Source organism: Centruroides sculpturatus, unplaced genomic scaffold (genome assembly GCF_000671375.1).
Source record: "Centruroides sculpturatus isolate CEXI.00-Female unplaced genomic scaffold, Cexi_2.0 scaffold97, whole genome shotgun sequence".
Lineage (NCBI taxonomy): Eukaryota > Metazoa > Arthropoda > Arachnida > Scorpiones > Buthidae > Centruroides > Centruroides sculpturatus.
This window is the reverse complement of record NW_019384412.1, coordinates 1,005,319-1,028,474: the sequence shown is the minus strand read 5'-3', so window position 1 is coordinate 1,028,474 and position 23,156 is coordinate 1,005,319. Positions and strand designations below refer to the sequence as shown.

Sequence of the window (23,156 nt, the reverse complement as noted above, 5' to 3'; positions counted from 1 at the left end):
ATATATTTTTATGTTTTAAAGTAATATTTTTCTTTTTAAACCAGAAAATAAAATTGAAATAATTACAGAACTAGTTATATGAATTTTACGAATTTAAAAAATTAAATATAGGTCAGAAAGAATTATTTAATTATTTTTGATGTGTAAAAGAACCATTAAGAAGAATAGCATTTAAATAACAATTTAAATAAACTTTTATAAAGCTTGTTCCCTACTGAGAAATAATTACTTGCCATAAATCTCAGCACAAATTACATTATTTAGTTTGAAGTATATCATTAAGTACCATAAAATTTAAGTAAATAAATTCACTAGTTAACACTTCCAGGGCAATTACTGTACGAAAAATGCACCTGTTAATATCTAAATATATATATTAACATATAGAAAACGTGGTAAACGTTAACAATGAATAACTCGCAAGAGATAATCAGATTAACTTCTTTACATTTAGATTAGAAATGAATTTATATTATCATCTTATGTAATCATTGTGATTAGTCTGGCGTCATCATTGTGAAATCTTGTGTAGAGAACGAATGTAGAAAAATTCTGTGGCAGTAAATGAAACTTTGTTAATGGAAACGTATGTAAAAATACATTTTAAAGAAGTTTCTTACATTTATTATTAAAATAATAAGAAAAAAAATATTTTAGAGTTAATGAAAGCGTGTTTAATTATTAGATATATTTTAAAATGATTTTTAAAGAGTTTTCTAAAGCCTAGAAATTAATATCCAGTCAGTGTTACACGCATGCGTTTGCTTTCTTATCGGTATAGAACTACTCTAGTTCTGTCTGTGGTCAATACAGACGTTTCGTGAATGAGAGAGATGAAGATTTTCTCAGCTAATCTTGTAATTTTGCTCATTCCTTACTGTTTATCTATAGAAAACAGGTCAGTATCAGTTCATATTTATTAAATATATATTTCTAGTTTATAACTATCACTCTATATAGTGGCAGCTTTGTGTACGTGCCTATGTGTGCCACAGGTAAATAGTTTCTTCGTGGATCAACTATTACGCTAATTATTATATAAAGAATGTTTACTTCTGCAATAATAACCTACAATTTTCTNCGAATGTAGAACAATTCTGTGGCAGTAAATGAAACTTTGTTAATGGAAACGTATGTAAAAATACATTTTAAAGAAGTTTCTTACATTTATTATTAAAATATTTTTTTAATTTTATTTTCCCGGCTCTTATGCATACATAACGAGCAATTATTTCTTGTGAAATCGTCACAATGCCGAGCTGAAATTTTTAAATCATATTTTTCATTTATTTAATTTAAAATATATGCTCTCCACCTCAAATTAGTAGTGATTTGCCCCTGTATATCATACTTTTCCGCTAGCAATAAAGTCGTGCCGGTCATCTATCTAACACCTTTCACGGGAAAATATTTGAATTGAAATAACGTGACTCTCGGTTTACATCAGCGGTTCTTATATAGTTAATCGGGCCTCCCTACCTCAATCTTTCCACATCTGGTCTTGAATTTCATCCGCTCTTGAGAATAAGGAAAGACAACGAACGGACAGGCGACAGTGGGCATTTATAGGTTTGCAATTTTTTTTTTAAATTGCAGCCCAAGTTCTGGAATCGAGTCAAATTTGACCATCTGAGTGTTTAGAAAATCTCCACGTTTGGAGATATGAATCCAAAAATGCCAAAAAAGGGAAAACATTCGTGGGTCTCTCTCTCTTTCTCTCTTTCTCACAGTGTGTGTTTTGACCTCTATTTCGTTTAATATCTGAGAATGGGGCGAAGATTAAACAACGAAACTTGGCATGATAGCTTGTGTATAAGGAGCATTGATGATATTAAATTTTGGTGGTTAAAGACCGAGGATGTGGGAGATAGAAGGAGATCATGTATCATATCTCGAAAGGGGTCTGGCTTAAAAGATTTTAGTCATTATTAACCATTTGCAATTTTTTTTTATAAAACTCATCCTTACCCTCAAAATTATGTTTTCCCCCATTTTATATGAAAAAATTTGAAAAATTTGAAAAAAATGTAGACCTATAAATTCCCACAGTCGTCGTTTTGTCCATCTTTCCTTAATCTCGAGAACAGTGTTAGATAGAGAAAATTCGAGACCAGATATGGAAAGCTTAGGTTAACTATATACTAACTTTCGGTATAGAACTGAAGTCACATGATTTCAAATCAAAAATTTTTCTGTACACGGAGATAAATAGATGATTCACACCACTCTATTGTTAAAGGAAAAGTATAATGTACAATGGCAAGCCATTACTAATTTAAGATGGATAGCATATATTTCATAAATTAAATAAATTAAGAATGTCTAAAAATTGTGACCACGTCACAATAGTTTTTGCTTGCAATAATTAATAATAAGATTTTATTAAAAAAATCTCATAATAGATGGCGCCACACACAATTTTATTTATTATGATTAATGGTACTGTATAAGTTATTTTTAAAATAAAATTATATATATATATACATATACATACATACATACAAACTCGATTATTTTCAAATAAAAAATATTGTTTTGTAAATTTTAAGTAAAGATGTTGCTGATAAAAAATTCTATTTAAATTTATTTTAATAAAATAAAAATTTTCCGATTATATTCTTGATTAAAAATGTATTCGATGCTTTTTCTTATCTGAAGATTTATTTATAAACAATCAATCATAAAATGTTTCTCTATTTTTTTTCTAATAAACAGTAAATTATATTACAATAAAAAACGATATTGTATTTCTTAAAAAGAAATTATTATTAAATTATATAAATTTTTAAATAAAAAAATTCGTTTAAAAAATATTCTTGATAGAGAGATTCTAAATTTATTTTTAAATTAATAATTTAGAAAAATTTTTTGCATCTTATTAATTAATTCTAAAAAAATTATTTAATTTACAGTAAATTAAATTAAACTTATTCTAATTTAAAAGGATGAGCATTTTATATATAATATTTATTAAATTTTATTAAATACAAAGTGATCCAAAAGTCTGTTAACCGAGATATATGTTAATATTATTAGAAACGGTGCATTTGTGATTCAGCAGCTTCCAATAAATTACGAGCTATTTTTTTAAACAGATTTTAATCGTTCTTAAACATAAATATCGGTTAAGTGACATATGGGCCATTCTTTATTACATAACATTAAATGACATTAAATGGATTATAAAAATATAAATATTTTTTATTAATTTATAAAGAGATAAACTGTAGATGTTACAACTGCATTCCTTTAAATACATTTCCATAAATTAAAAAAAAATTAAAGTAAATAATATTTTATAAATATAGGTAGCTCTTTGCTTTATATTTAAGATATTAATCGATATATATTTTAATAATAATTAATTAAAGATTGTCTTTACGGTTATTAGCTGAAAAATTGGAAATATATCGAATAATGTTTACTGTTGTCAATTTCTTTCCTCTAACAATTAAAATAAATCTTCGAGTCTATCTTACTTATATCACAGAGGACTGCCTGTATTCATTTTTTCCTAATTTATTTCTTTTATTCCCAAATTTTTTCTACTTATTTTTGTTCATTTTATAAAAGCATAAATATTCTGTGTTCTGTTTTCATGCTCCATGCAATTCCTATAAAGATCATTAATTTTGCATAGACGTAAATTGAAATCTGATGTATAATTCAAAACGAGTTGTATTATTCACGTTTTAAAATGTAAATAAATTAGTTATTAAGTCGCTAAAATATTATAAAAATTGTGTATTAATTTTTGATTATAATTATTTTGTTAGTAAGAGATACGAGATTGTGTACTTTACTTAATTAAATTCAGTTAATTCAACATTACTTATTTTTATACATTGTCTTTAATTTAAATTATTTTATACCAGAAGTATAAATGTATAAACTATAATTTAAATAGAAAGGCTTCTTTCCCTTTCATTTTTAAAACATTCCTACTAAATTTAATAGCTTAGAGATGGGTTATTAAGCGATATATAAGCTCTAAAGGAACAGTTCTCTTAAGTTTAGACAGGATAGGAACTATTAATGCTCCTTCATTGATATAAAATTGATTCTATCTCAGCTATCATGAAGAATTTCTATATATAATATAAAATATACATAGAAAATAACTGTTAAATTATAAAATTTACAGTATTTTAATTAAATTTTTATGTTAAAATAAAATAAAATTGTTCTATTAGTATTTTAAAAGACGTATTTAAAATCAATTTTTGTAGGAGCAGCAGTACTATATCAGACTTGGATTTGTTGGATAAAGTGTTAAAAGGTTACGACAGAAGAGCATTACCAACCAGTCATTCAGGTAAAGCATGTTAAATGTTAATATTTACTTAAATTAAACATTAATTGCATTCTTGCATTAATATTATTCTATCCGATTCAGATTGTTCTTTACAGATAAATTATATAAAGATGATGCTAAAACATAAATCGTTAGGACGATTATCTTGTATTATTAATTATAATCTTTGTGTTGTTAATTTAGTTTATTAATTGTGTTAACTGTTGTCATATTTATGAATTGTTTTCTATTAGGCTGAAATTTTCAAATTGCAGATCTATAAATTATCACTTGTGTCAGTCTGTATGTCCTTCCTTACTCTTGACATTTAACTATTTAAATTAATTCCGTTCTCCAGATTAAGAAAGGACTGACAGACAGACAGTCGAAGGATCCGATTAACTTTATTAAGGTTATTTCAATTCAAAAATTTTCCCTGAAAGGTGTTAGATACATTATCTGCACGACTCTATTGCTAGCAGGAAAAGTATCATGTACAGGGGAACGATACTACTAAAATCGAAAGCATATATTTTAAATTAATTTACATAAAAATTTTTAAATAAACAATTAATAATTTGTCATATAAATAATTATGTAATATTACAATAAATATTTGACAAGAAATCAATAATTTTTACACAAAAAAACTGGTTGAGTGTTTACTAATAATTTTATGTAAACGTAATTTATATAGGTTATAATAAAAAGTACCGTAAACCTCTGAACAACGGCCATTGACAGTACCATAAAAACAGGTGTTAGGACGTAGCCTTTATTAAAAGTTCAACTGTGTTTATATAAATTTATATCTGAATTTATTAAAAATTTAATTAGAATATTTCTAAATTTATAAATAATTTTTCAGTAAAATATCTCTTTATTCGAGAGATCATTCATTAATACATCAATGTGTTTTCCTCCTCGAATTTCTTATCTTTTAATGATAAAAACTAGGATTTATTTCATATAAAATATGAAATATTAACGAAGATTTTATTTATTTCATGTTTTAGAGGCAAAATAGTTTTAAAAAATTGTTTAAAAAATCGATAAAAATGACAGCATTCGGTCAATCATATGCATGAAATGTTTTGCATCCGTTCGATTTCATCCTTTTAAATTCGCTTTCAGTCCCAAAGTCCCTACCAAAATAACAAACTAAAGTTTGGAATTTTGTGAAAACCGTAAACATAATTCAACATGACATTACTCCTTTGAGGAAAGGGCCATATTCTGTATAAGGCGAAAATCACATTGAATGAAAATACTAAAACGTTATAGAAACACGTAGAGATTGCTGTGAGATTTATGACTTTAAAAGGAATAAATTAAATTAAATATTCAATTCTAATTATTTAAATTGTTTCGTGCTATCGAATTAATTTTGATACGTTTATAAGAAATATTCAATTTAAAAAAGTTTGATTTGTTTTAAATTAATTTTAATAGTGACGTGTTAAATTTTATAAATTATTTTTATTACTCTATTATGTATTAATTAGATTGTTTGACATACAAAAAGAATTAGCACTTTCGTAAATGAAAATAATCGATTCTTCTGTCATTATAATTCTTATTTTAGTATTGTTTTTAAGGTTTTCAACTTGATATTCACTTTTTCTCTTTGCTAGGAAATAGAAATTTAATTATAGGTATTATTTANATTGTTTGACATACAAAAAGAATTAGCACTTTCGTAAATGAAAATAATCAATTCTTCTCTTATTATAATTCTTATTTTAGTATTGTTTTTAAGGTTTTCAACTTGATATTCACTTTTTCTCTTTGCTAGGAAATAGAAATTTAATTATAGGTATTATTTAATTATAATTATTAAACTGTAAATAAATTGATTTCATTAAGAAAATCCGAACTTTACTGTTATATTTTAACTAAATAATCAATGTTTATCGGTAGAACAATTTTATAAAAAAGCTGGCACAGTTGTTGCTGGACTTTTTCGATATTCTTTATTTGTTTATATTCATAATAATTGTTACCTTTAAGTATTTAGAATGGTTTAGGAGATGTTAAGGAATGTGGCAATATCTCCCGAACTAATGGTCCGATTTTGCTGAAAATTTCTGAAAATCTTTTCGCATAATACGCAAACAAGTATGCAAAATTTCAGAATGTTTCAACTGACGATACAGGAGTTATCAAGCTTCAAAATAAGCAAATAAAAATCGCTCCACATACACTAATATCCATACATACAGGGGGGAAAGACCCTAATTTTTTTTTGCATTTCTCGACGTTTGAAGGCCTTCCAAGTCCAAAAATATAAAAATCTTGGAAAAGGGTAATTTTTTGGTCCGATTACCATACTTTCCCTGCATTATATATAACAACTGGAAAAGTAATAATTGTAACTTTTAATAATAATCATTAAATATATGTAAAATTCAAGACTGTTCAGCAATAAATAATAACAAATAATAGAAAATCAATTGCTCTACAACTTAATAATAATTATATTTAATCTGCATAACAATTGATTATTAAGAAAACTTTAAATTTACTACTATATCTTATATAATCAAAGTTTATTAGTAGAACAATTAAGAATGTTATTAATCATTAATAATAATCAATAAACAGATATTTTAAAATATCGCTCGTAAATTCGAAATTTGATCCATTACGTTGCTAAATATTATTATGGTTCAACTATGATTGAACCATTACTTCATATATTACTCCATTAACACCATTATAGCTCATATACGCGGTTATGATTTCGCACCTCTTGTGGTTTCATCGCTTCGTATTATGGCTTAATTTATCTTGTAATTCTTCTACTTTCCTATATTTGTGCCATTAAATATCCATTATTTGAATGTATTTTCCTTTTCAATTGTTGTATTTTACTTTTTACCCTCACCTATTTGTTCAATTAATCTCCTGTCGTCCATTCTAGTTTCATTTCTCTACATTAAAAATGGAGATAAACGAAACCATAATCATTTTAATATAAAATTGTATATATTATTCATTATTCTATTAACTATTCAATGAAAATCTTAATATATTTTACATCATCTGCATCATAATATAATCGTGGATCTCTTTCTCCTGCTCTTCCTTTGATGTTGACGCAAAGGAGAAGCAGGAAGAGGAGCTGAAGGAGGTGTAATTTTTATATAAAATATATAATTATTTCTAAAATATAAATATAAATTATAAAAAATATTATATTTTAATACGTTAAAATATTAAAAATAAAAATATTTCATATAATAAAAAGAAAGATTCAATTTTAATTTACCGATTTTAAATTTACTTAAACATAATATTTTTTTAGAATATTACAAGATTAATTACATTTATTTTCATCGTTTTTGTACAGAACTTTTAAAATATAAAGGAAAATTTTATATAAAGTTGCTGAGAGCATCTCTAAATTTATTGCTCGTGATGAAAGTACAGTATTTTTATTTTGCAACTGAATTGATTCTCTTTTAGAAGAACTTTTTTTTATGATAAATATTATAGAAATATATTAATAAATCAACTTGACATAATCAGGGGTTAGTTTTCTTCTAGATAAATTACGAACTAGAATTTGAAATAAAGTAGTAAACATGGGGAATAATGAGAAAAGATATTTGCAGAGGCGAATGGGATTTCCTATTATAGTAAATATTAAAGTACTTAAGTTTAAAGTAAACTTTTAGCTAGAGTACACAATCATTTTTCTCTTTAGATCATTAATTTTATTTTTTAAATTTAAATAAAATATATTAAAATTAAAATATAAAGTCGAATTGTTTCAATTTATCAATTGCTTCTTCGTGATTTAAACAATCTTTTAGAGATTTACTTTGAGAAAATTTGAATATCAAAGGCTATATTAATATCACTTTCTCGTCAGTTATATACTATATAACAGAGGGGAAAGTATGACGATCGAGCAAAAAATGGCCCCCGAAGTTTTCTTCATTTTTGGACTCGGGAGACCTTCAAACGTCCAGAAATGCATAAATAAATAAATACATAAATTGAGGTATTTTCTGTACGTAAGAATGTTAGTGGGTGTGGAGGAGCTTAATATACTTTGATCGTAACCGAAAAAAAGTTATAGTAAAGCTTAAGAGCTAACTCTAGGAAGCAATAGCTTAAAGATTTAGCGCAGAATTTAAGTTGACTGCCGTAATTCAGTTAGAAGCTAATATGTCTACGGTTGAAGAACTTAAACATGATTTAGAAGGAAGTACCATTGAATATTTGAAAGAGAAATTGGAGAAAAGGTAATTATGACGAGTTGGTAAAAAATCCGAACTAATAAAACGATTAACTAGCGCAATGTTAAGTGAAATGGAGAGTGTTAATGAAACTAGCCAGGCAAAAGAGCAACAAGTCGTGAATGATCGAAGATCAAGCTGTAAATCTAAGTCCTATGAGTATGATGCAAACTAACGTAATAGGAAAAAGTAATATTATTAATAGATAACCAGCAACAAGCAGTGAGAAACTCAAAGGAGACAGTTATTGAAGTCCAAACTGTATCTGATTTGACGAGTTCTCTTCCTGAGTTTAGTGGTACTACTACAGAGAGTGCAGCAGAGACTAGCTGAAACCCAAGTTATTCCCGCTAGCCATCAGCAAACTGAGAGGAGCAGCAAAAAATTGGTATAAAGCAATTGATTACCAGCTTAACAATTGGACTAAATGGAAGACAAGCTTAAAAAGTGAATTTGGTAAAAGACTGACGTTGAGAATGTGGTGTGACAGAGTGAAAGAAAGAGAACAAAGACAAGATGAGTGTCTCGCAGATTATTTCTATGTTAAGCTGTGTTTGTTGCGTACCAACTGTCCTGTAAATGTTACCGAAGCTGACAAAATTTATTATTTGCTGGATTGAATAAAAAATAAGCAACACAGTTACTATTGCTATTTATTATGTGCACAGTATCGCAGAAGTACAGCGTACAGCACGCAAGATAGATGGGCAGGATGCATATGAAAACTCAATTTCAACAACCTTATAAGTTCCCAAATAATACAAATGTTCGAGTAAAGAATCCTGCTGTTGCAGTTGATGATATTAAACGTACAGACGAGAAGTCGATAAGAAGAGACCCCCCAAGTGGAATGCCCAGATGCCTTTACAAATGACCCGATGTTACAAATGTCAATAGTTATGACATCTAGCCAAGACATGTCCAAATGAAAATATTGCACAGACCAAAGAATACAACGCTGAAAGAGGAAGCTCATAATAGATTAAAAACAGCAAGAAACGAATACAAAAGAGCAACGCTTTAAACATCGATGCTAACATTTCTAAACTTCATAGCCCATATATTAATGTTGAAGTGTCATTGATAGAAGAGATAAGAGCCCTTGTTGATACAGGTTTATGTCGTACAATAATTCGTCGGGATCAGTTACCTGATGGTATAAGGATGTTAGATGACGAGTTTACTGATATCAGCACGACATAGGTGAAACCAATTGGATTTGTTGATCTACCTATTCGGTTGCAAGGCCAAATCACCACAGTGAAAACAGCATTGTTCGAGAACAATCCAGTTCCTTTGACTTTAGGAATAGATTGGATCGGCCAAGCAGGAGTGAAAATGACGTTGAGGAAAGATAAATGTGAAATAGTCACAAGAGATGGTAATATGATTCCAGCACAACCTCCCATTGAAAAAGCAACGCAAGAATCATGTTTGTTACTTCCTAGTGATGTAGCAATACATATAACGGAGAATAAGACTACGTTTGAAGACCAATGGAACTATCATTCCCAATCCGAGGAATTTTACGAACTAGCAAACCCAGAGGAGTTCATACTTCAAAGCACAGAGAGCCAGGAATCAATTTTAAATGAAAAACAAAGAAAGAAAATTGAACTGCTAATTAGACAATATGATCGTATATTGCAAAATGAACTGGGAGAATATAACAGAGTTCATCATCACATAGAACTGACAGACAAAACACCGGTAAGAAAACACCATACCATTATTCTTAGAGTGCTCGAGAATTTATTAATGCGAAAATAAAGGAAATGCTTTTGTCAAACATTATACGAAAGTCAAATTCATAGTATGCATCTCCAGTCGTATTAGCCAAACAACCTCATCATGTTACGACAAAAATAAAACTTTGTATTGATTATCGGGATCTGAATAGCAAGACAAAATGCGACTCTTTTAAAAATTTTATTATAAATAAATTGTATTAAAATATGAAAGAAATTTTATCTTCTCATGAAGTTTCATCATTATCTCTTAATATCCATTAAAAATAAGACGAAAGAAAATCGAATTGTATAGAGAAAATTGGAAGTTATTGAACATTCTTAATGTTTTCTATCTATTTTCTGGAATTTGAGCTTTTCTACTGATCTAAAAATACCTTTTTATCTACAGTATTCTCTCTTAAATAGCAATTTTAAAGTTGCTATCAGGTCCATAATAGAGCCTAAGAATACAGTAAAGATATTTAAGTACATCAGGAAATTTTGACAATATAATTAAAAAATAATGGAAATTTCAAGAAAAATATTTTATATTTGAAATTATATATTATTTTTGATTATTTTATTATATTTTATTAAATTATTTATATATTTTATGTAGAGTTTACACTGCGCAGTGCCAATATTTCATTACAAGAATCTATTTAGTTTAAATTCCATTTATACATGGAGTTTAATAGATTATGATTACAAATTACAATTAATTTTCATGTAAATCTGTCAAATATAATTAATTGTATTTAATAGAAACACGGTAATATTAATTAAGTTACAATTTCTTCGATGAAAGAGATAGAAAAATATTAATTTTGTAGTAGGAATTTTAATATACAGAACGAAATTTAAGTAATAAACTACTTTANAATAATTATTTCATTGACAAAAAACTATACATTTTATTTTAATTATTAATTTTGTATTGATGTATTTCAAAAATATTTAAATGTTAATTAATCTATACATATAAAAATCAAATTATGTACAGTATGTATGTATTAGGTAGAGACTTCTACAATGATTAACGTATTTGCATCAAATTTGGCATGAATATTCTTCGATTCCCTATGTCCCACACCAACTGTCCCTAAAGCTGACACCCTCTTAACTTATTAATGAACGTTTATTAGTTAAAGGGTTGTATACTGTTTAACGTATCTGCTTGGTATGAATATTCTTCAACACCCTAGAACAAATACCGTGGGGTCTTACCTCAACTACCACTAAAGCCCATCCTTCTTAACAATTTTTATTGTTTTCAAACCATTGTTTTTATTAACCTCTCCTAACCCAATTTTACCATCTTCCACCCTCCCAAAACATCCGAGCAATGCCGGGCACACGAAAAAACAAAATAAATTCTAGTTTATTATCAATATTTTAACCACATATGTGGTTTCAGCCTGCTTGAGAAGTTTTAAATAACTTTTTTCAAACTTACAATGAGATTTCTTTATTTTGCTGAAAAATTCTAATAAATTTATTTATTTATTTTTCACTTAATACTATCTTGACTGCTAATAGCTATCAAGATAGTATCTATTAAACCGTATTTTATAAATTTACTTTAAAAATTTATCTGGTATACTTTTGTAATACTGTATGGCGAGATATATGTTGACGATTCCTCATGTCATTTCATAAATAACTTTGCTAATATAGAGTTTTAAAAGTGTATTTTATAACATTTTATAATCAAAAGTTTAGTGTTAAAGAGTTATGAATCAATAAAAAGTCATAACAGCAAAAAAATTCGAATGTCATCACGAAAAAAAAATCTGCAGAACAGACCAGAAAACAAGCAGATTGTTATATATATATATTGATAGATAACGTAAATTGTATGAACTATTGATAACTCACAGACAAATCGATAGGAGTAAATGTGATTTATAAGGGTAGAAAGCGTAATAATTTCAAAGCTTTACAAATCGGAATGTAAAGGTGTAATTGCAATAATTCAATTAATTTATACAGAATTGTAAACACGATTATATTGTTAAATGTAAAATATAAATTTATTTTAAAATCTGTCTTTTTTATAGGAGAACCTTAAAATACGTTACACAGACACTAATGATTAATGTAAGGTTTGTAAAATCTTTATTTAACGTTAATCATTAGTGTATTGAAACTGCAATTCCTGTTTTTTTGTTGATAAATAATTCTTAAATTTCTAGAATTGTAATTCTTGATTAATATTTCTATATAAATATATATATTTTTTACTATTTTTTTCTGTAATAAATTAACTGGATACGTTTACAGGAAATGCAACGATTGTATCGTGTGAAATGTATATTCGCAGCTTTGGATCGATTAATCCTGCAACAATGGTCAGTATAGCTTATTAAATTTAGCATAATGTTACAAATTTACTTTACGTTACACTTAATAATAATACAGTATTAAAATTAAGCTCATACTCGTTAATTTCTAAATTAAATTTTAAAGCAAATGCTTCGAATATGTAAAAGGAAAATGTGTTATTATTAATTTAATTATTGTTTTAGATTTTTAGAAATGAATATAACACGTTAATTTACAATTTTATTTTTCCGGCTGTTGTATATGACAGACAGAGGACCTATAAACGTTTAAAAATTCAAAAAAGTTGGAGGTATTTTCGATATATATGGATGTTAGTGTGTGGGGAATGCACGATTTTGTTCACCCAATTTGAAGCTTAATAACTCCTGTGCATTTTGGCGAAAATTTCTGAAATTTTACAAGATGCTTTGAGTATTAGGGGGAAAGGTTTCCAGAAATTTTCAGCATAATCGAACAATTAGTTTGGGTGATATGACCCCCGTTATAATGTCTCGAACGAATCCGAAGGTAATCGCAGCAATTATTAGGAATGAAATAAATAAATAAATAAATAAATAATGCCTGGAAAGTCTTGCAACAATGCTTCTTGCTTTTTTCCCGTATAAACTATGAAAATTTAAATAAGAAACATTTCTATTTTACTGAAATTTATACATTGATATTATATTTTCATTAATTGTTGTTGGATTTGTTTTAAAGTTATAAGTTATTGAATAAAATTGTAATAACATTAAGTTTAAAACTGAAACTATTTAAGCAAAATTAAATATATTTTGATAATTATTTTAAAAAATAATGTAAGTCTATGTATTACTTCGAATATGTTTCTTTAAATTTAAACTGAACTACAACTTTTGAAAATGAATATTCAAGAGAAATTCGATGATAATTAGATAAAAATATAATTTTTAAAAATATATTAAAGGGTAAAAATACTAATAACGTTTTAAATATATTATAATTAATTGAAAATGCGAAATAAACAGGAAATTCTATTAAATTTTGAAGAATCTCAAAGAATACCTCAAGAATTGCCTCAAATTTAAAACTTTAAAAATGGTATTTTCAGAAAAATATTTAATAATAATTAAAATAATAATAATAATAATAAAGTAATAAAAATCTTAACTAAAATTAGGATGTTACAATCATAATTGCTTACTATTTTTCCAAGTTTTATTACACTTTATTTATTGAAAAAATAAATGCATTAAAATATTTATTTTAGAATATTTTATTATTTACCCATGTTTGTTATAGTTGACAAAAATAGAGTAAAAAATAGTTTGAAGTTATAGGATTTTATTAAAAAATAATTTGAAAAAAACAGAAAAATTATTTCCATAAAAGATGCTAACAATATTTTTTATATAACCTAATAGAAAGTAGATTAAAAAAACTTTTGTCTAGTCTTTACACAAATTAAATAAAAATACTAATAATTTTCCTTAATTTGANAATAATAAATTATTCTAATAAATAAATATATTTATCAATTGAAATTATATTTTTGTATGCAAATTAACATGAATGATATTTTGAAATTGAAATTTTCAGGATTATGAAGTTGATTTGTATCTAAGACAAAGATGGTTCGATGAAAGGTTACAAAAACCGAAATTTTCGAAAGCTTTAGACTTGAATGATCCAAATTTAGTTCAAAAAATTTGGAAGCCTGAAGTGTTTTTTGCGAATGCAAAATATGCAGACTTTCAATACGTCACTGTGCCTAATGTATTAGTGCGTATCACTCCCGGAGGAGAATTATTATATATGTTAAGGTAAACTTAAAAATTTATGTATACATTACAATCTCGGTAATGGGATTAGAACAATGCCGAATTATTAGATTGACAGACTTTTGGAGCCAACAGTGGCTGAATGGATGTAACCATTGAATCTCGCCAGTGGGTTGGTCGCGTGGAGTTTTCTTCACGTTTGTAACTCATAACAGGGCCAGTTTCTCATAAAAAGTCCTCTCGGGAGGCATTCCCCCTCGTCCACGTGTTGCGTTGCCGTAAACAAAATAAACCAAAACAAAGCCGGATGAATTCAATGACACACGATGCTAATGATGCAGTAAAACTCCAGTTGAACTACTGATGATTGGAGTATGTTAATATCGCTGGTAACCATTGTTGTTGAGTTGGTGGTGGATTCCACTAAATTTAGTAGGAAATTGAAACGTGTGTATTTTTGGTGGTTAACTGATTTTTATATTCATGCAGAATTGTGTTGTATCGTTTTTTTAGGCTGCCTAAGATGACGAGCCTAATAATTTCTAATATCGTGCCCAAGTCCGAGATTTCAAGCAAGGGCTCTATATCATACCACGTTTAGTGAGGTTTTCAAATCTAGTAGGAATTTAAAGTTTGAATTAATGGGAGGCTTGTCTATGACGTGGCAACATGCTGATAATACCCGAGACACGACTAGCTAGCGAACGTCCGAATTACGGAGATTGTATTATATATATATATATATATATATAATTACATAAATATTAATATATATTTTACAGATTAAAACTACTGTTTTCTTGTATGATGGATCTTTATCCATATCCAATGGATTCTCAAGTTTGTAATATTGAATTAGCATCTTGTGAGTATTTATTTATTTTAAATGAATATTGTTAGTCTATATTATTACGTAATCAAACAATAAATAGCTATTTTTAATCTAAAAAATGTTTTTGAAGTAGAATTTTAAAATGTAAAATTAAAAAAAAGTATTATATAATAGGAGGTTTTCTTTGTATTAACGTGTTTAAATGTAGATAAATCTTTTTTGACGCTGATTGGTGGAAACAACAGCGATAGCCAAAAGTGGGCGGTGTTATGCTAATTTCTTACTTACTTCATCCAATAATCGTTAATATTTTTAAATATTTACATTAAAGCGGAGAAAACTTTCGATATAGAGTGGCCCTAAAGTCAGTTAACAAAAGAGCGGTTAAAATCGATTTAATGATTTAAACTAGTTTTAATCGTTGTTATATATTTAAAATACATTTTACTGAAATTATATAATAAAAAATAAAGATTATAATTGGAAATTATAAGGATTTTTTTTTGCTTTTCATATCACTGAATTTCATTTGATATTTAACTGTCAAATATTATACATTAATTGAATTTTTAAATTATTTATCTTACAGTTTCCAAAACTACAGAAGAATTACAATTGGAATGGTTTAAACCAGTACCAATTATATTGTATGAAAATTTAAAGTTGCCGCAATTTGAAATCGAACACATTAACACTTCCTTATGCAAAGAAAAGTTTCATATAGGTTAGCCATTCTTAAATAAATTATTAAGATATAAAATTATATTTAAAATATTTTTAGTCCATTCAAAATATTTAAATTCATTCTATTGTATTTCAGAAATTGTTTGTAGTAGAAAAAGCATTTTTTGACATTGATTTTCAGTTGAAAATTATAAATTATTTCTCGCCATTTTAAAATAAAATATTACTTGTTTAGATAGATTAATATAGTTTTTACGTTGCAATCGCATTGCAATAAACTAAAAAACTTTTATTCACGTATCTAACACGTAAAAGAGACTACCCGGAAGGCATTGANAAGGAGACAGTTATTGAAGTCCAAACTGTATCTGATTTGACGAGTTCTCTTCCTGAGTTTAGTGGTACTACTACAGAGAGTGCAGCAGAGACTAGCTGAAACCCAAGTTATTCCCGCTAGCCATCAGCAAACTGAGAGGAGCAGCAAAAAATTGGTATAAAGCAATTGATTACCAGCTTAACAATTGGACTAAATGGAAGACAAGCTTAAAAAGTGAATTTGGTAAAAGACTGACGTTGAGAATGTGGTGTGACAGAGTGAAAGAAAGAGAACAAAGACAAGATGAGTGTCTCGCAGATTATTTCTATGTTAAGCTGTGTTTGTTGCGTACCAACTGTCCTGTAAATGTTACCGAAGCTGACAAAATTTATTATTTGCTGGATTGAATAAAAAATAAGCAACACAGTTACTATTGCTATTTATTATGTGCACAGTATCGCAGAAGTACAGCGTACAGCACGCAAGATAGATGGGCAGGATGCATATGAAAACTCAATTTCAACAACCTTATAAGTTCCCAAATAATACAAATGTTCGAGTAAAGAATCCTGCTGTTGCAGTTGATGATATTAAACGTACAGACGAGAAGTCGATAAGAAGAGACCCCCCAAGTGGAATGCCCAGATGCCTTTACAAATGACCCGATGTTACAAATGTCAATAGTTATGACATCTAGCCAAGACATGTCCAAATGAAAATATTGCACAGACCAAAGAATACAACGCTGAAAGAGGAAGCTCATAATAGATTAAAAACAGCAAGAAACGAATACAAAAGAGCAACGCTTTAAACATCGATGCTAACATTTCTAAACTTCATAGCCCATATATTAATGTTGAAGTGTCATTGATAGAAGAGATAAGAGCCCTTGTTGATACAGGTTTATGTCGTACAATAATTCGTCGGGATCAGTTACCTGATGGTATAAGGATGTTAGATGACGAGTTTACTGATATCAGCACGACATAGGTGAAACCAATTGGATTTGTTGATCTACCTATTCGGTTGCAAGGCCAAATCACCACAGTGAAAACAGCATTGTTCGAGAACAATCCAGTTCCTTTGACTTTAGGAATAGATTGGATCGGCCAAGCAGGAGTGAAAATGACGTTGAGGAAAGATAAATGTGAAATAGTCACAAGAGATGGTAATATGATTCCAGCACAACCTCCCATTGAAAAAGCAACGCAAGAATCATGTTTGTTACTTCCTAGTGATGTAGCAATACATATAACGGAGAATAAGACTACGTTTGAAGACCAATGGAACTATCATTCCCAATCCGAGGAATTTTACGAACTAGCAAACCCAGAGGAGTTCATACTTCAAAGCACAGAGAGCCAGGAATCAATTTTAAATGAAAAACAAAGAAAGAAAATTGAACTGCTAATTAGACAATATGATCGTATATTGCAAAATGAACTGGGAGAATATAACAGAGTTCATCATCACATAGAACTGACAGACAAAACACCGGTAAGAAAACACCATACCATTATTCTTAGAGTGCTCGAGAATTTATTAATGCGAAAATAAAGGAAATGCTTTTGTCAAACATTATACGAAAGTCAAATTCATAGTATGCATCTCCAGTCGTATTAGCCAAACAACCTCATCATGTTACGACAAAAATAAAACTTTGTATTGATTATCGGGATCTGAATAGCAAGACAAAACGAGACTCATTTCCATTGCCATATATATATATATGTATATATATATATATATATATATATATATATATATTATTTTTATAATTTAAGGCTCAGCCTCTTAAAGAAAATGCTGAAAAACAAGATATAAAAGTAATCGAAGGGAAGATGAAGAGCAAAAAGATTGATCAAATCAGTCGGGTTGCATTCCCTATGATGTTTTTTATATTTAATCTTATTTACTGGCCATATTATTTGATCAGATTTTAATTTACTCGCCTACTATATTCTTCGTATGATTAATATTTATTTATTAAAGCAATAAATATTTGTTTAAAAAATATATATATATAGGCTATGCAGAATGAATTTGATGAGTAAAGTTATTTGAAGTTTAAAGAGATAAAATTAAATAAAAGGTTCTTATAATACAGGTTGTCCAGTTGCAGTTTTAATTATACAATGAAACCTTCATTTACGGACACTCCCGAATAGCGTATACCCCTACTTAACTAACATTTTTTTTACAATCCCCAGATCCTTCAAATAGGACACCCTTTATATTTATCTCTAAATAGCGGACAAACTTCTCGGTCTTGATGGTGTTCACTATTCGGAGGTTATACTGTATAGATAATCTTTATGAGTACAAACGAAAGAGAAGTTTCGTTGCAATTCTTAATTGTATTTGAATTAAAATATATGCTCTCGATATCAAATTAGTAGTGTCTTTCCCCTGTACATCATACTTTTCCATGATGTCATGCCATTCATGTATGTAACTCCATTCTGGAAAAAAATTTTGAATTGAAATCACGTGACTTCCGTTCTATACCGGAAGTTACTATATAACTAACCTAAGCTTTCCATATCTGGTTTCGACTTCTATCTATCTAACACTGTTCTTGAGATTAACGAAGGACAGACAAGAAGATAAACGACAGTGGGAATTTATAGGTCTACAAGTTTTGTCAGACTAAATCAATAGACTTTTCCATAGAACGAAAGAGTAAAGGAAAAAGGCGAAAGAAATGTTAGAGATAGAGAAATCTCATTAACATGGCAACTGCTCTCTGAAGGAGCCGAATTCGAGTTTGGGCCGGATGTCCTAGACACATCGCATCCCATCGTTTATTTTCTGGCCACTTTACTTGCAAACCTAACCTAATCTTTTACTAAAAATAATGCCCTCTTAGTGTCTGCAAAGCAGGAAGACTCATTTAAAAAGAAAGAAAGAAACTATAGCTAACTAGAGATGTGATTGATCGCGAAATGAACAAAATCAATATAGACACGCCTACATTTATAAGATTCGATTTCATCAACCAATCGTTGTTAATTTACATTTCAAATGATTTCTTACTTAAAGTGCAGAGGACAGCCTATGTAATAGGAACTTTTAACCTAATTTCTGCTTTTTTTTTTACGCATTTCTCAATGTTACTGCACTTATACAAAGTCTATTATGTGAAATATTTCTTTTGTGTACAAATTTACAGTTTATGTATATTATTATATTATACATTAATTCTGTACACTTTTATATGTTTAAAAATAAATGTTATTATAAATAATATATAATATACTAAACAATATTTTTGAAATTAACTGTTGATAATAATGTGATTTATCTGCTTTTATTGTATTAACAAATGTAAAATGATATCAAATATATAAATGAGTAACATTAAAATATTATATTTACTGTTAAATGCTGTTAGTAATTTAACTATAATATTATTTAATTAACGCTATACACGATTTACAATTAACGTATTATAAAATTATTATTTTAAATTAAATAAATTAATAAAATTATAAATAATTTATATAATATAAATAAACTTTAATTAAATTAAAATTTGCAATTAAGAAGAATAATATTAAAAATTTATATTAATTGAAATAGAAGATAAATTATTATTATTTGAGAACACTTAAAATAATTAAAGAATGCTTTTAAGGGAATAGCGGCTAATTTCTTCACGGAATTTTCTCATTTAAAATGCTAAATAATTAAGTTTAATGCTGTAAATTATCAGATTTAAGAAATTATTTTATTATAGTAAAAATAATTATTTCATTGACAAAAAACTATACATTTTATTTTAATTATTAATTTTGTATTGATGTATTTCAAAAATATTTAAATGTTAATTAATCTATACATATAAAAATCAAATTATGTACAGTATGTATGTATTAGGTAGAGACTTCTACAATGATTAACGTATTTGCATCAAATTTGGCATGAATATTCTTCGATTCCCTATGTCCCACACCAACTGTCCCTAAAGCTGACACCCTCTTAACTTATTAATGAACGTTTATTAGTTAAAGGGTTGTATACTGTTTAACGTATCTGCTTGGTATGAATATTCTTCAACACCCTAGAACAAATACCGTGGGGTCTTACCTCAACTACCACTAAAGCCCATCCTTCTTAACAATTTTTATTGTTTTCAAACCATTGTTTTTATTAACCTCTCCTAACCCAATTTTACCATCTTCCACCCTCCCAAAACATCCGAGCAATGCCGGGCACACGAAAAAACAAAATAAATTCTAGTTTATTATCAATATTTTAACCACATATGTGGTTTCAGCCTGCTTGAGAAGTTTTAAATAACTTTTTTCAAACTTACAATGAGATTTCTTTATTTTGCTGAAAAATTCTAATAAATTTATTTATTTATTTTTCACTTAATTTAATAAATATAAACTTATGTTTCGAGAAGATTTTACTCATCTGGCAAATCAAATATTTGCCTGATGAGTAAAAGATTTAGTTTAAGGTTAATTACAAAATCGGAGAAAACATCGATTGGGTTTCTTCTAAGGAAATTCTTTGTTCATTTTATTCAGGAAATTGATGATAGGATATCCTTTCTTAACTTTAAGGAAGTTTATTTTAATTTTAATTTTTTTTTTATTTTTGAAAGTTTAGGGACCGGAAATCTGTATTTTTAAATAAATAATTTCATAATAAAAGATCTGCGTGATATCCGTTGTATTCAGACGAATAAACAAACAACAGTTTTGAATTTTTTTAAAAAAATATATATTAAAATCGATAGTTCCTCTTTTTTAGCTATTTAATTAAAATTTATTATTATTAAATCACACTTAAATCATAATAATTCTGCAAGAATTTATTTATTAACTGAAGCGGAGCGTTAGCGATGCTTCTTCTATGAGGCTTAGAGAATTGTGTTCGTTCTTAAAATCCGTTCGATAGATTTTGATTAAACTTTACCATTTTCTAATAATTGCGATGCGGAATCTAAAAATGTAATAAAAGTGGGGGGTCCATGACCTCGTTTTTGAGTTATATCGTACGAACCGCGCAACTTTGTCGTGAGAAGTTTCATGGTCGCTAGCACGTCTTGTACGGGCTTATAGAATCGATTTCTTTCTCAAAATTTAATGGATTCATTTTCCATTAATTGAGACGAGGAATTCAGAAATGTAATGTGAGTCCATTTAAATGTAAAATATCCAGCAACGAATTGCTTAACTTTGCGGGCAACATGTAAAATTCTGATGGCTCTATCTGTTACAGTATTTCATTTTAAAAAAACTGTTTACATTTTTAATAATTATAAAGTGAGAAAATGCTTAATTTTGAGGGTAGGGATGGGTTTTATATGCATTGTAAATGCTAATAACGAGTAAAATCGTCATTAAATCCGATCCAATTCGAGATATGATACACTACCATCCTTTATCTCCCCATCTCGTCGACCTTACGCCAACAAAATGGCATTTAATGGCATTAATCTCCTTAATACACAAAGCCTCCCTGCAAAATTTCAGAAATTTTCGAAAGCACAGGTGTTATTAAGCTTCACACAGGGTGAACAAATCCGTGCTCCCCCACACACATACATACAGAAATTACTCCCGAATTTTCTTTTCGTTTCTCGACGTTTCAATGTGTCCTAAGTCCAAAAATGTAAAAATCTCGGGAGTAATTTATTGACCCATCGCCATACTTTCCCTGTTATCTATAACAGAGCCAGGAAAGTAAAAATAAGAGTCTATGACTTCATTTTCGATATACAAAGATATTACAGTGACAATGTCCATACTCTTTGATGCGACGAGGGCATCTAACGGAATTTAGGCCTAAGGGTCAAAAATAAAAATAGTATTACGTACGCCTAACGAAAAATAGGTGCAAAAAACGAACAAATCACAAGAACAAAGCAATTCCCATCGATTGCTTTGTTTTTGGATCATCTCTCTGTACTTGGCCAGTACAAGGATTGTGTTTCCCGTGGCCTGCAGGTACGAGGATAGTCTCTTTTGTGGCGGCAAGTGCAAAGTTCACCTGTCCGCATCCGTCAGGTACAGTACAAAAATCGCCTCATCCGTGTCTAACAGGTGCAGAGATCGCTTCAATTCTATCGCGATACGACAAAGTCGCGCTAGTTAAAATTTATGAACCCGATTTAAGTAACTGAATCTAGTCTCAACAATGATTTAGACTTGATTTAGACGTTTGGATGACAATTAAATAACATCTTCTGTGCTATTTAATCATTACCTGAAGATTGTAGACAAACTATTTGCCCATGGATCCATAGCTAAATGGTCATCTATTGACAAGTATTTTTCCTATTAAGTAGTTGGCCAAGTATTTGTTCAAGTAGTTGGCCCTTTAACTAATTTGCCAAGTATTTGCCCTTTCAAATAGTGATATTATGTCAAAATCAGGATAGAAGCATTCTTAAATCTAGGCTTTGAAATCTGTGGGTTAACTACAGAAGCAAAGATAAATTGAATAATAAAATTATTTATTTATTATATTATTTTAAATAGGAATGATAAATTCTTCACTAATGTACTTACCTTCTTCACATGAATACTATAAAATTGTATTAATGAGGAGACACGAAGTAGTCATATCAAATTAATATTAAATGTGCCGTATTTGCATCAAATTTGGCATGAATATTCTTCGACAAGCTAGAAAAATACCACAGNTCTCGCTTACTCTCTTTCACTATCTCTATCTCCTCTCTCACTCCCTCTTTTCCTTTCTCTCTCCACCTCTCCATATCCCTCCCCTCTCTCTCACTCTCTCTGTTCTCTCTTACACTGTATTCTTCTCTTCTTTTCCATCTCTTCTCCCTCTCTTTTCCCTCTCTCTCTCTCTCTTTTCCCTCTCTCTCCTCTCTTACACTGTTTCTCTTCTCTCTTCCTCTTTCACATTTATTTAAGTGTTGTTTTGTTTTGGTTGTTATGTCTTGACTCTGGTCCGTCAGAGTACATAGCAACTAGTGTCGACCC

General features: G+C 28.4%; 1 protein-coding gene across 1 annotated transcript; it reads left to right on the top strand.

Moving 5' to 3' along the window:
* Positions 1 to 790: 790 nt before the first annotated feature.
* LOC111619048 (glycine receptor subunit alpha-2-like) lies at positions 791 to 15,917 on the top strand. Its single transcript, XM_023360689.1, has 6 exons — positions 791 to 898; positions 4,230 to 4,315; positions 12,555 to 12,622; positions 14,175 to 14,398; positions 15,139 to 15,221; positions 15,778 to 15,917. Exons 1-6 carry the CDS (start codon positions 825 to 827, stop codon positions 15,915 to 15,917), a joined length of 675 nt encoding a protein of 224 aa, XP_023216457.1. The 5' UTR covers positions 791 to 824.
* Positions 15,918 to 23,156: the final 7,239 nt, after the last annotated feature.

Coding starts and splice junctions, on each gene's coding strand:
- LOC111619048 (XM_023360689.1), top strand. CDS start 825: ATGAGAGAGATGAAGATTTTCTCAGCTAATCTTGTAATTTTGCTCATT. Junction 899..4,229: donor TGTTTATCTATAGAAAACAG/GTCAGTATCAGT, acceptor CAATTTTTGTAG/GAGCAGCAGTACTATATCAG. Junction 14,399..15,138: donor GAATTATTATATATGTTAAG/GTAAACTTAAAA, acceptor TATATTTTACAG/ATTAAAACTACTGTTTTCTT.